A 15,411-nucleotide genomic window follows, 5' to 3' on the forward strand; every position below is an offset into this window, starting at 1 on the left:
TGGACCACTCAACTTGTTGCTGTTCCCCATGTTATTCATGGAAATTGAATTTTTTTTTAATATTAAGATCAAATATTTCATTTTTAAATGTTATTAGCTTTCCCCAATTGAATGCTTTTAAACCATTAAAACTGCTAAAAATGAGAGGATCAGAAAGCAATTCTCAATTGTGCCCGAAGAAAGTTTGGAAATTCTATAATTTGAGCGACTGGCCAAGCAGAAGATACTGAACAACCATGTGCGTACCCAGAATCAAAGCTAGGGAGGGGCAAAACTAGCCGTGGTCATTCAAGTTGTTACTTTTTTGCACGGAAAATGTTAATGAAACCAAAATTTTAAGGAAATTATGACAGTAATTTAGTTTTTATAATTATTTGCTTGAAATTTTTTATGATTATGCATGTATTTGCTTTGCTTTATTTTAGTTCCATGCCTTATACTAATATCATTTTTCTTCAAAAGAAAATTTATAATAACTTTTGTTTTGATCAAAATTAATTTTCGCTTCTAGGTGGGTCAGTTGCCCCCCTCCTGCCCCCGCTGAATACACCCATGTGAACAACCAAATAGTAACAGTAGAATGAAATAAGAAGGCTTGAAAAACTAATTCCAATGAGCATAAGATGGAAATTAGTTTTTGGAAATACATTTATATGGTAGATAGGAGAATGAAAGACACAATAAAGAGCACTCCCCAAAGTTATTTCCTTAAATTTGGGGTCATGTTGATCCCTGATACAAATTAACCCTGAGTGAGAGGGAATTGAGCCATAGCTAGACAGACTGGCTCGCAAGCATAGATCACGGATGAAATGTATCACTCCTGTTGCTCTGCCACCTGGAGAGGTCTTCCCCAGTGCCGCATCAAACAAAGCCACCACCAAAAATTTGATCAGAATTCTCTCTCATTTGAAGAAAGATTAGGCTTTTATGATTCACTGGTTGAAGGGTAGTGATAGACCTCATCCGTCAAGAGTATCAGCTTTTAACCCTTACAGTGTCCCCTCTTACCCAAGGTAACCTTCATCAATAACATATACAGGGCTGGAAAAGGAATTCATTCCTTTGAACAGATGACCTAACTGAAAAAAAGCATGATGGCAACATGTCACGGCTGGACTGTTCTATCAAGACTGATTTTTCCCACAACTGGATGATTTCAGAAACGTAAGGTTGCTTCAGCTACATTTGGTACCCAGTGCCTCATTTGAGACTGACTGATGCTGACTCTAGGCACCATGGAAAGTTTCTTACATTACTCCATGAACTGAGCCATTACTGCTTGTTTTATTTTTTTTAAATTGCAACCAAAAAAGGCCATTAGTCGTTTATACCAAGACTAATGTACAGTGATCAAAGTGAATTGACTTGAAAAAAATCTTGAAATATTCTGAAAACTTAAAAAAAATGTTTTTGATAGATCTCTCAAAACTCTTTTAAAAACCTAGACCAAACTTTTCATGAGATCATACTTTAGAAGTTGGATGCAAATTATGATGATCTATCACGGGTAGAAATAAAATAAAACAAAGTTGATCGAATTATGAATGGATAAAGCTCAGGTACGATCAAGGTATATAATAAGGTTTATTATTTATTCATATATTTATTCAAAAAGTAATTCATGCTAATAAAAATGGATTACCATCTTATGGAATTATTTTCAAGAGAATGGGAAAATAATAAACAAATTTGCATGTGACTTAGACCAATTTATTTAATTAATATATCAACATTCATTCTCATTTTCCATGTGTGAAAAAGATGTCATACTTGGCTCATAAAACCTTCATGAAGGAGACTGTCTATCACTATAACATGCACAACATAATAAAGAGTGCATTAAAAAACAAAATATAATGTTTTGCCTAAGATGCAAAGTTTGAAAAGTTTGGAACTTTCAAAGTACAAACAATACAATATTAGTATGAATATTATAAGAATTTCATATGATTTTTTCTTTATTACATTTGTGGAAAACATTATTGACCAGTATTTGGTCTAACAACTATGAGAGTTGACCATGATACATAGATAACATACCAGGAAGCATATGAAAGGAAAACAGCCTTAGTTCATCAGGTCCCTCTTAAAAATGTTGAAATGGCTTAACAATCTAAAATTATAAGAATTACAAAACCAAATATAGGAGTAAATGGCATGATAATATTGAAGGTTGATGATACTGTACAATTTTTCTAATTAACTATGACATAAATATCAACAACAAAAGAATAGAACATGAAATAAGTGCCTGCCCATTTCCCATTCTATTTTGCCTAGGAAAGAACAATAATATCACGGAAAATGGCTACACCATTCTCACAGAAGAACAGCAAATCTGCCAAATATCTATTGCATAATATAGTAACGAGACTAAGAGATAAGAATGAACAAACAAGGTTTTCATGTGAGTTGTGACTACTCTTTGTCTTAATGAAAGGAAAGTGAGAATCCACAGAAGAGGACATGAGACCAGACCAACTACTTCCAGCAAAATAATTGCCCTTAGCAACAAAAACAATGAAATACTAAAACTGGGCAAAAAATACACCACTTTGCAGGGAAAAATGTGTTCCTGTACTGCAACTATTCTCTGCATACATACACAAGTTGCAATAGCCAACTCTTTTTTATTACTTTAAGCATTTAAACTTGTTGAATTTATAATCTACCCTCATCATTCCAACCAAATGTTTCAAGAGTAAAAATCATTACCTGTCATGTTGAGCTCCTAGTAAGACTCTGCTGCTAAGAGCATAAACACCTAATCCCAAATAGAACTAGCCAATGTGAAAACAATATCCTGGAATCCAATTATTCATTTGAAGATTATGATGAAATTGAGACATTACTCTACAATGTTTAGCTGGTTTCCTAAATGAATGGGAGAGGTAGACTGTGCCAGTTAACTAATGATCTTTGTACGGTGATTTTACAAAATTTAATTCTCATATAAATTAAAAATGATAAATAACATTAATGACTTAAGTTATATGATGATAACTCATCTTTATTATCAAAGGAAAGGCAATTGGAACAACTGCTAATTAGAAAGGATCTATGTGAATACCTTGTGATATGATACAGAACAACACAAACTTGAACCTCCAGACCTTGAAATTCAAAGAGACAAAATCTTTAGAAATGTAAATATGGCATAAATATTAACACAGGTTTGAGCTAAAAAAAAACAGAGAATATAGTGTCAGGCTTGAGCCACAAAATTTCAAGTTTAAGAGGGTCAATCCTATTTCAATTCATCAATACATGTCAAAAAGCACTGGGTGAAATTTCTTCCCATCTACATTGTAGATAAAAAAAATGAATTTAACATAAAAGATAAGCATTTGCCATGGACAGCCAGTTCTCCAACTACGTCGGTTCACAAAGCAGCATTTAAATTCCATTTTTTTAGGCAAAAGAAATTACTGGAAATTATCATACAGATTTCCAATGCCATTTCAAATAATTAAAAAAAAACCTTAGTCAAATAAAAACTTGGTCAAAACTTTTGAAGCAATTAGACCAAATTATACAAAACAGCAAAATACATTTAACAGGTAATATGCCAAATTATGCTCTTATTAAGACTAGAACACATATTTGTGCTCATTGAAAATAAGATATTTGTACTATTAATATTGATTCAATCAACATTTCAACCATATTTTCTGTTCATTTAGGGAGGGGAAAGGGGGGAGGAATATATTCTAAAAATGGGAGAGTATGTACAATATTACATATATAAATTTAACTTCAGTTGTCAGTCAACAGCTTTATCAGCTAGGTCAATTTTTACATTTAAAGCAGAGAAAACTCAAGCAAAGAATTATTAACCAAACACTCAATGTATATTATAAAAATAGAGAAAATATTCATTCAATATGCAAAGCACTTCATACAATTAGAACAATACATTTGTGCTTGACTTAATACAGAACATCAACCTTAAATTGAGTAATGTATGTTTTACAAAAAAAATATACAGAATGGATAACTTCCTTCACCAAAGAGAAAATAACTAGCTGCACATATACAAGACAAATGCTGTTGGTAAATTAAAAACTATTTTACACTGGACAGAAGCTATTTTAAAAATGTGACTCTTACAGTAATCACACCTAAAAACTGGGAAAGATGATGCAATTTCCTATCACCAAGGCAGCATGCTCAGACAAAGCATTGTCTGCAACAGAAGAGAAGTTTCTTTTAAAGAGCTTCTCTACCATGCACCGGATACAGAACGATAAAGACATGGCTTTTAACATTGGAGTAGCTTATTTCTGGGATAGAACGGACAGAATTGAACTTTGAGTTGACTTCACACTCTCCAGCACTTCACATTTTTCCATTTAAAAAATCAGGGAGAATGAGATGAAATTTTGAAACTCAAATGAAATTGATGCACTGAAAACTACTACTTGCCATCCTAATACTTTCCGATATTGCCTTGCATAAGCAAAGTTTAGAAAAAAAATTTCCCAAATTCCACGGCAAGGATATTTTTGGATGCCAAAAAGGAAACACCATAATTCCACCATGCAGCTTAAAATTAAATACAGTAGCAAATGTGGGGTCATGACAGTAACATACATGCCAACAGAAACAGGAATTAAAAACAGCAGGACTTGAGGAGTGGAAATAACACAAATATAGGGATGAAAATGGCCCCACATAGCTTTGTAAACTGTTAAGCCTAATGTCTCATTGTCAATGATTTCCAGTTCATAGTAAATCAATTAAACAAGATACTAACTTCAATTAATCAACTGCCACATGCACACGGTGTGACATATTTAGCTGCCAACATGATCTAATTTTTCAATGCTGTAATTAATAAAACATTAGTGCTGGCACAAATCAGGTCAATTCAGTGTTACTTGTGCTTCTTAAATTCAAATTTTTATGAAAAGTGAAAGAATCAATGTATTCCTGAAACATGAAATGCAAATCTAATGAGCAAATGAATACAAAAAATGCAGAGGGAAGCAAAAATGGTAAATGCATAAAATTCTCATAGCAATAAAAGACACCAGAACACCAGCAATTAAAATGAATACCCAACTAGCACATTCTCTTCCATTTACATTAATATTCACATCTATGGAGGCGTATCAGTTGATGCTTGATCATTGAGGTGTGGTTGGCAGCAAAATTATGGCTGCAAATGCCCTAAAAGTTCTTTGCACTGTTTGCTGCATTGCATTTTGTGTTTTGCTAGAACATTTGCCTCAAGACAAATATACGTAGTCTAACTTTCAATTTACATTAATTGTACAGATGATTTACCTCGTAATGTATTTATTACCATGTTGGAAAGTGATTAATGGAAAGGCCACCAGCCAAATCGATAGCACTGAAAGTCTGAGCATCAGCATATCATACTATCTGTTTCTCAACAACAATTAACTCGATGTGAGAAAATAAGTTGAATTAAAAAGGAACAGCAAATCAAAACTGATCCTATCAAATAATATGGTGTGAGCAATTTGCAGCACACTGCTAACTTCATTTCCGCGGCATTGATGGAAAAATTTGCTCTTATAATTTTTACAATACAAATCTATCTTCAGAGCTCATACCACTCATATTAAAATTATTGTACTCATATTATTGCCATTACCATCAATTTTCCTTCACTTACACACTCCACTTCTATTATCTCGTTAGCTTAGATTTTTGCTGTCATAAATTTTGATTCACTGGATTTTAGAGCAAATATGCTTTATTTTCATCTCCTATAAAGAGACATCCCCATTGAACACCTCTCTGCCCATTCAATCAGTTTCAAACAGAAAATGAGTAAATTATGCGAATACATGGCATTCATAATTATTCTCTTTACACCCTGTCACAGTTTCATTATGAAGAGATTACATTATGAATTTTTATGTCTGTATTGGTATCAGGAAATTACAAGGAGCTCAACACATGGTTAAGCAGAAAATGTAGAAGCTTAAGAAAGGAAGGAATCACCTTTGATATTCTGAGCATAAAGAGAATCATTGAAAACTAATTCAGTCCTTTAAGTGAAGAATTAGGAGAAAAAGCATAAAAAAAAGTTAAAGGGATGTAGGGGACTGAATGCCAATGAAGTCTAATACACAGAGCACCACTAATGATGCTGCTGTTGTTTCTTCGAATAAAAAATTTGACATTTTGGCAGTTCCTCAAGAGGTCAATACAATGGGTAAATATGATTCATATCGTTTAAGGCAATTCAACGCTTTTCCTATTTATTAAGTTTATGAAAAATTTTCATAAGCCAAGGATTCCAGTCAATGGCATTCTGGTTGATGTTATGAATGCTGTCAGGGAATGACTTCTCAAACCATGGAAGCACCACTTGTGTGGGTGCTGCTGCATTTTCATATCTCATTAGTGCCAGCAGATGTCACTCTTGCCATCTCAAGCAAGAGTTGAGCTTAAATCGATGCCATTTATTTTCCTTGAGCATTCACTGTTCCAGTCTTAAATCTGAGGTCAACGACAGCACCAACTACCACCCCACTATCATCAACGTGAAATCAATATCAAGTCTACATCAGTTTTGTGCTAGCTGGGTACCTACATTTAGTTAGCCAAGCATGCATCCCATGTTGCTAGCAATGGGATAAGCCAAACGATTCCATTATATGATGTGAGAAAGGAAGCAAATAGATGCATGTGAGCGAAGAGTAGTAGAGCCACTTTGAAGGTAAGAGATGCAGACAAATGGTATCGATCAAATTCAAAAAGAAACGGGTACACGTTAGTCAAAACATACTTCACATCTTTCATTGACCAAATGGAATAATGAGCAGGCAAAATGTAATTAAAATGCCTAAAAATGGCCACTTAACTGAGATATGGCCATTAAAATAGAAATATCATAGCATAAGTGATGAAAAAGAGTAGTATAGAAATTCGTAGATGAGTGAAAAAATCTAAAAACTGGCAATCATTTTCAAACATTTACATAGGTACAAGGAAAAAAATTTTTTTGGCAGTGATTATAATGGTTCATTAACACCACTATGATCATATTTAGAGCAAGTTAAGGACATGGAGGTTTACAGGCAAACTGATTAGATCAAAAAGTCTCCCCCTAGGAGTATTCCAGTAAATGATGTGGCAGAAGAGGCTATTTAAACACAGAAAGAAGGTATTTTATGGCTAAAAACAAGCATAAAATGTGGATCATATGTATTTTCCTCAATGAAACGGTATCACCATGTTTATTGATCCTCGATGATTCAAAATCATTCGTTAGAAAATACCTCACAAGTACCATAACATAACGGAATATGAATGTCACAAGATACCCTAGAATAACAAATGTACACTTATACTGTTTCAATACCGAAAACAAACAAAATATTTCTTGGGTATTTTATATTTTATAGGTCAATGACACCGTGTGAAAACTAAATAAAAAAGTACAGCCATTAAGTCAGGTAACAAAATCTTCTACAGAATCATTCTGAATGGAATCAACACACTTTTTTCTTGATAAGACAGATTAATAAAGCCACAAAAATGGAGACCACATTAGATTGGAGAAGTAAGAACAAGACTCATATGCTTCTGCTCTTTTTTTAAGTTATGGGATGAAAAAATCGATACACCCTGATAGAGGCATTATTGTGGTAAATTTACTAAGGGGCCAGGTACCGCAAGACGGGAAGAGGCTTTCCCCTTTCAGGTGAAACAACTTTCCATTAGCTCACAGCCCATTCAGAGAGTGTACAGCTTCAAAAAGTACCCTTGAAAAGCTGCAAAGCACTCCAACTACATGTATCTCAAACACAAATGCATTTTGCAATCACCAGAACTCCTCGCCAATAAAAAATTAGAACAGCCAGAAAAAAACATGCTACATAGCAGTTAATTTCACAACAGCTGTTCACAGTAGCCAGTAGAAAATAAAACTTAGGTATTTCATTAATTTACAGGGACAGTATCTTTTGGGCTAGTTTTGTACTCTGTTTAACTATTCTTGAATACAACAGCAAAATATACACCTACATGGCAATGCTATGCAGATGCATAATATTAACATGTTAAATAGTAAGTGTGTTCTCATACAACCTCCTCTAATGCTCAAGTGCCTTTTCGCCCTGATCTTGATTATCAGAAATAAGCAGTAAATGTCTTTTCTACGCAGCACATAATACAAATCCAGTCTAAAAAACATTTTCTTTCACATTCCATCCATATTGTATTATACTTTTAACAACCAAATTAAAATTAGAAAAGGCCAAACATATTCTTCTTTTGTTCAATATTTTTCTTCAAATTCACTTGATACATTTGCACAAATTCATGGAGCACTCTGACTAATGTCTCATAACTTTTTCTTCAAATAAATCCACATCTTCACGAATAATATTACAGGCAAATTGGTATAAATAATTTAAATAGGCATTTTATTGCTCCACATTTAAACATGGATTTATTCAAATTTATCGAGATTTGAAAATATCTTGCATAATGCAAGAAAAACAGTTCTTGATTCAATTTTCTATCAGAAATTACTCAACCACCCTTACTCATTAGAAAACATGTCATAGTATGTCAGGGTATATCAGGTACTTCTTGGAGGACAAAGGTATTTTTAAGATGGACAGGAAGGCTTAATCTCAAAAATGAATTTTCATTTACTTTACACACACACATATTCGATTCGAGGAGTCGCCGTTAGCACGCTGCCTCCAAGCATCAGCGGGGAAGCACTGAGGCAAGCCATTGTGCCACATCGTAAAGACTTCTCTTGCAAAGCAAAGTGTGTACTTTGTTCACAGCCCATTATGATAATGAGCAATTGCCAGGCAGAAAAGGGAATGAACATCCTAATCTAAAATTTTTGTATTCATCATCATGTCATGAATTGGCAGTGAAATCAGGCTTCATATGTTCATGACAACTTAACAAATAATAGTTACCTTCTATGCTATGAACTCTTTATCCACCTATTGAAGAGGGTGAAACAATCACATGCTTTGATAAACATATATGGCCTTGCAGCTTAAGTTGAAGACAGGTTACCACCAGAAGCATTTTGTGAATGTATCGGTGTGTATGTACATTTATGTACAAAGTACACGTAAACGCATGCATTTCATTATGTTTCCATTTCATAATGGAGAAAGCCCGGCAGGAATAATTATTAACCCATATCTACAAAACAACTTCCATATCCAATGGTTGAAAATGAAATCACATTGCTAGTAGATTAATCATACTTGGCAATAAAAAGTATAATGTCTTCCTGGTGTTACAAGAAATAGTGAGCCCTACCATCATTCAGTTAAACCGCAGTTTTATTTTTACCTTCCCTAGCATTGACAGTTTTTAACATTGAAGTTGAAAGAGTTCATGACAGTCAAAGCTGAAATCCCATTAATTTTTAAAATCAAGGATTTGGATATTAGTATTATTGTATACAAACTCATTTGATTTTCCAAGAAAGAAGACCAATTAAAATCAATCAGGAAGCACAGGCACTTATCAAAGAGCTTATATGCCAAATATTTTATTGAAAGAGAAGTTAGAGCCAATGATGCAACTTTCAATAAAAAGTTTGGATGATGAATTTAGCTGAAGCCACTATTAAATTAAAAGTATTTACTGGATGATATCAAACTTGCTGACAAGATTTTTTTTCTCAGTCCTTTCGGCCATATTTTCCTTGCCATGGATTATACTATATTATTGTTTAAGAATATTTCTACCATGACATGAAAACAAAGAAGCGAACAAATGTTTCTGGTTAATACACAAAACAAAGGTATCTTGCTATGGAAAGAAATTTGATACTCAGCGCAAGGACTATTCCAAGTACTATGGGATCAAATATTTACCAATTTGTTTTCTATCTCTGACCTTTTGTCCATTGGTCCTAATATTAGGAGTCAATATACACTTGTAGCACCATTACTATCTTATACCCGTTTCTCAATCTCCCCCATTCCATGCATCCTCTTGAATTCCTCAGCTATGCCAACCTCCTATCAAAGCACTTGAGATCAGGAAATGATTTAGTTTATTTCATTTTGTCAGATAATAGCTCAATTCACTATTAACACATCAAAATCTTTTTACCTGACAATAGCTCCTCCGAACGGAGATTATTAATATCATACAACCTGCACTTTCAAAGTAAATAGTAGTGCTGAACAAAATGCAGCACCAGGAGTTTGTACTTTCAAAATCGAGAAAAAATAAACTGCCATTGATGAGCGAACTGTCTACCATGGCAAACAAAAGACTGAAGACAATCATAATGAGGCACTGAACTGCCAAAAAGAAGCTAGTTCAAACACGGCCAATCAATCTATAAAGCTAGAATGGATGACCACTTCACTCCTCCTCACTGGATAGACAACTAGTAGGCTTTTCACAAGTTCTCAAGATGCATTCCTATTCGCTTTCAATTCAACCAACGAATAATGATATCAAATACATTTGTAAAAACCAGTAACTACTTAACACAAAGCTAGCTGCTATGCCATCCCATTTGATAGGAATAGCGTCACTGCTCAGCACAGGTAATGTATCACTGGTCACCTTGTGTTTGCCCTCACTGGAAGCTCCCTGTCGAGCAGATTTCATTGTCTGCACGATGAACCACTATCTTCTCATTCGGAAACAGGCTCTGTCTTGATGACAGCGTTGACTGGGGAGGGGAGCGACTCATGGGGACTCATGGCTATTGACTGGATGCGAGGCGGTGAGGAGGAGCACGGTGGGACAGACATCAACGCCAACTTCTCTCGCAGTGACTGCAGACGTGCCTCCAGAGCAGCAATTTTCCCTTGAATCACTTCCACACTTTCCTGGAAAGAATCACACAAAATAAATCCACTGGTATGATACCAGTTCTACATGGCCCTTTATGGTTACAACTATAATAAATAATAATAGGAATTTAAAGTAATCAAATAGGTGGCATGATAAAAGCACACCAAAACTGCCAACTATGACCCCTACACACAAATTTTAATATAGCAGGGTAATTCACACTTCAAGGCAACTGTCTCCAATACAGCTAGTTTTCAAATTCTTCCACATTACCAGCCCAAGAGTTCCTAAACCAACACTACTGCACCATGTTAACAAGACAATAGAGAGCAGTCAGAAATGAAGTCTTCCGACTGTGTGGGGTTACACATCGGAGTTCAGGATCACTTTCAGTGGGATTGAGGGAATTGGAGTTTTGCCATGATAAAGATGATGAATACCCCAGTAAGGATAGATTAGGGAATGGAGAATCCCTGATAGTCATTGAGGCAGTGCAACTACCAGTCAAATCAGCATCAAGTGAGACAAGACTTTTCTACGGAAGACAAGAAAAATTTAGTGTACCGGGTTTAGATTTAAAGGTAGGGCTACGGAATGGAGAATGTTAAGTCATCACTACACTGGGCATCAATTTCATAGCTATCAATCTCTTCTAAGTTTCTCCACCAAAATAACCATAATGTTTACCCTAGAGATGGGTCGAATAGCAGATTTCTCGAATTCGAATATCGAATTCGAATATTAAATCATTGCTCGAATATTCGAATACCTCGAATTTCGAATACCTCGAATACTGAATGATGAATGCTAGAATGTTTGACTCGGTTGCCTATGCAGCAGGCAACACAAGATTTTGGGGAGTAATTTTGATTTACTAATCTCTAATGATTTTAATTTGATGCTAAGTCTCCATCGTATTTTGACATTTATTTCTTTGCGTAAAATGCTTAAATAAACTCAGAAATACGTCGTGTTTGGTCTTATTCTTTTTGAAATTACGCGCACATTACTAATATTTCAATTCAATAAAGGTGTAACATCAATTGACGAAAGTCATTCTTAGACACCTTTTGTGCTAATAGATGACTCATGCAGCGGTTGACCTCCACAGAAATGGAGAACTTCGAAGCTGGTAGGAAAAAAAGGTCAGTGGGGGAGAAAAGGGAGGGCCGGAAACACGTTTCTATTGTTCTCGTGTAACCCGGTATTTTTTCGAAGCTAAGGTCTTCGTAATATGATCCCTGCGCGAGCTGTGACCTTTTTTTTTTATTTCGAAGAAGAGGAAATCCTCAGAGGGGTGGGCTAGTGCTGAATGGAGAGTGATACCGGATCTTGGGAAATGCGCTAATGTAAGTATCCCACGGTACTCACACAGCAGTTGACCTCCAGAAATGGGGAACTTCGAAGCAGGTAGCCAGAAAAAGGTCAGTGGGTGAGAAAAAGGGGGAGGGCGTGAAACACGTTTTTATTTTTCTCGTAACTCGATATTTTTTTCGAAGCAGGGGTCTTTGTAATGCGATCCCTGCGCGAGCTGGGACATTTTGTTTGATTTCGGAGAAGAGGAAAGCGTCAGAGTGGGTGAGGCGAGTGCTGAATGGAGGGGGATAGCGGATCGTGGGAAATGCCCTAAGGTTGCTATCCCACGGCACTGAGGTTCTCCTGGTGGGGGGAATCGGGGATTTTCGGATTTTTTCACCCGACCATTATCGGTTCCCCTCGTCGAACTCTTTTCACCGCTAAAATCCACGAATTTGATGTAATTCGTCAACTTGCGTAAAACGGCGCTGCGAGCACTAAATGACTACTGTTCTCTACATTTTTCCGAGTCAACTACCAACGACATGCGAGCGACAGTGTATGACGCGAAATTCAAAGTATTCGAGGTATTCGAGGCGGTACTTTTCGCATAACTATTCGAAACCTCGAATATCGAATACTTTCTAATATTCGAGGTATTCGAGTATTCGCGGATACTATTCGCACATCTCTAGTTTACCCCTATTGAAAATTTCTTATAAGTCTTACAGAAATTCTTATAAGAATTCTGTAAGACTTATAGGATTCTATAAGTCTTACAGAATTCTTATAGGATTCTATAAGTCTTATAGAAATTCTTATAGGATTCTATAAGTCTTACAGATTTCTTATAGGATTCTATAAGTCTTATAGAAATTCTTATAGGATTCTATAAGTCTTACAAAAATTCATATAAGAAATCTGCATTTCTTATAGAATTCTACAATAATGCTGCGCGGGTCGCATACCTTTTAGGTTTTTATCCAGCAGGCGTGTCACCATAACTTATGTTGGCAATTGATAATTATTTAAGAAATTCCACATAAGATAATTTTTTGAAATTATGTATAACTCTTTTTTAAGTAATGTTCTGCTAATTTCCTGGTTTTTTTCAGCATGGTATTTGACATAAATGGTTCCAAGAAGCGGAGGCTTCTTTAATGCGACTTGTTAGTATATATAGCTGAGGGCACATGAAAAATTGTAGACTTATAAGATCTCTCTGTTTCGAGTCTACAGATTACTTGACCGATGGAAGTTCGATATGGGCCATGAATAACCACGATGTATACTACGATTGCATACGTTGCAGGATACTGTTCACATGGTTCCCTAGCAACCTAACAACCAAAACTTGTTTGGTTGTTAGGTTGCTAGGGATTGCTTTTATATGTTAATCATTCACTATGTCTTTGTGATAGCAGTTTAATAAAATAAGTCGTGTGCTTCTAACCATAATAAGGCATTGACCTCATTTGGTAAGTATTAAAAAACTGGCATTCCTAAAATTATGTTACCTTAAACAGATAGTTTAGTTGAATTTTAAACTTTTCATCATTTATTTAGATAGACATGTATATTTTTCAGATTGTGGCATATCTAACATAAGAGGAAGTTTTAATGAAAACAGTGTTTTAATGGACAAAGTGAGTGATTTAGTTGTCTCTGAAGAGAATGAGAATGAATTTGTATGAGTATGCCAACATCTGCACAGTTATTATTTTATGGAAAATACATCAACTATTATTCTCAATCAGTGTTTCTTTCTTTATCTGTCCTTTCTTTATCTATTCTTTCATTATCTTTCCAAATCTGCATGTAGAGGTCTCATTCTCTCTGGTATCTTAAATAAACATTGCTCATATGCATTTTATTTATCAAATTTTACTCTTCCTTCCCATATAATTTCTTGAAGTACCTATCTCCAGTGGAACTTGAATTTTATTTCATTTGCTTCTTCAATTTTCCAGGTTAAATCATATTCCATATTGCAATTCCTGTATCTTTCATTGCGTAATGATTGCCAAAGTTGTATTCAATTATCAGTCCATCACTCTAGGCTAATGTTGGTTTCATTGATTTTAGTTTCTTTTAGCATGTGGGGACATTAACCCTATACAGAACCCATGCCCTGAAAGACCTCTATGGTATCTCGCCTTGTCTGGCCAGCCAGGTGAACTTTACAGAGCTTCAATGTCCTTTTTGATGTACACTGATGATAGACATCTACATTTGGTTCATGGGAAATCATTAGGTTTGCTGTATAAGATATAGGCGTCTACATTTGGATTGAATTAGGTATAATGCTAACTTTGTACACTCAGTAGGGATGTAAATCTTATGTAGCTTTTTATAGAAGTTTGCGCAAGTGTTTTAAGCATGTTGATATGATATTTATAATAAATATTTCCATCAGAAAATTTGTTATAAATAACATTTTGTAACTGATAGTTAGAAGAAATTTTCTTATAAGAAAAATTCTTATAAGAAATTTTCTTATAAGAAATATGCCCAATTTCTGATAAGAAATTTTCTTATAGAAAAATTCTTATAAGAAATTTTCTTATGAGAAATATGCCCAATTTCTGATAAGAAATTTTCTTATAGAAAAATTCTTATAAGAAATTTTCTTATAAGAAATATGTCCAATTTCTGATAAGAAATTTCCAATAGGGACAGCTTCAAACTCATCATCAGCTTCAGCATTCATACAAAGCAGAAAATAGGATGCATCTTACCCAAGAAAAAGTATATATTTACACAAACACCTTTTTTATACATTTAGATTCACGCACACTCTCATTTTTCATATTCATTATCGATGTATAGATAACCAAGTATCTTTTTGAACTCCTGTATTCAGGAAATTCTTGGCACTCTTTCTATCATCGCCTTTAATAAGTTTTTTGTTTGGAAGGGTCGAGGGAAATTCTTCAGTTAACTTATGCTTCTGAAATGACGAGTGAAGGAAGAAATTCAATGCCCTATAGTCAATGGTCATAAAGTCTGTCTTGGGAGGAATTATGTACATATTTGTAATGGAAGACCCTCTTCAGGAGGAGGAGGCGGCCCAACTCCAATAATCTAAAAAAATGCTAACTCTATTTGTAATCAGCAATTAATATGATAAATGGTGCATATTGTGTCATAACATTTGACTATGTCTTCAGGTTTGGACATGTATTCCCTTTCATTTCAGCAGGGGATATGCTGCATATCACCACCACATTGTGAACTGAACACTGTGACCCGATTGCTCTACATTGTGTTGTACCATGGGTAAAATAAATTCCTATGTTATTCCTTAAAAAAAACACATTTACACATTTT

General features: G+C 34.8%; 1 protein-coding gene across 2 annotated transcripts in view; it reads right to left on the minus strand.

Annotated features, from left to right (window-relative positions):
* Positions 1 to 1,691: 1,691 nt before the first annotated feature.
* LOC124171831 (ski oncogene-like) overlaps positions 1,692 to 15,411 on the minus strand; it is a 136,068-nt gene continuing 122,348 nt past the window's right edge. For both annotated transcript variants that reach the window (XM_046551183.1, XM_046551181.1), the window contains exon 6: positions 1,692 to 10,820. In XM_046551183.1, coding sequence (XP_046407139.1) covers positions 10,623 to 10,820 — 198 coding nt within the window. In that variant the 3' untranslated portion in view covers positions 1,692 to 10,622. The remainder of the gene's footprint in view (positions 10,821 to 15,411) is intronic.

This window comes from Ischnura elegans, chromosome X, assembly GCF_921293095.1.
Source record: "Ischnura elegans chromosome X, ioIscEleg1.1, whole genome shotgun sequence".
NCBI lineage: Eukaryota > Metazoa > Arthropoda > Insecta > Odonata > Coenagrionidae > Ischnura > Ischnura elegans.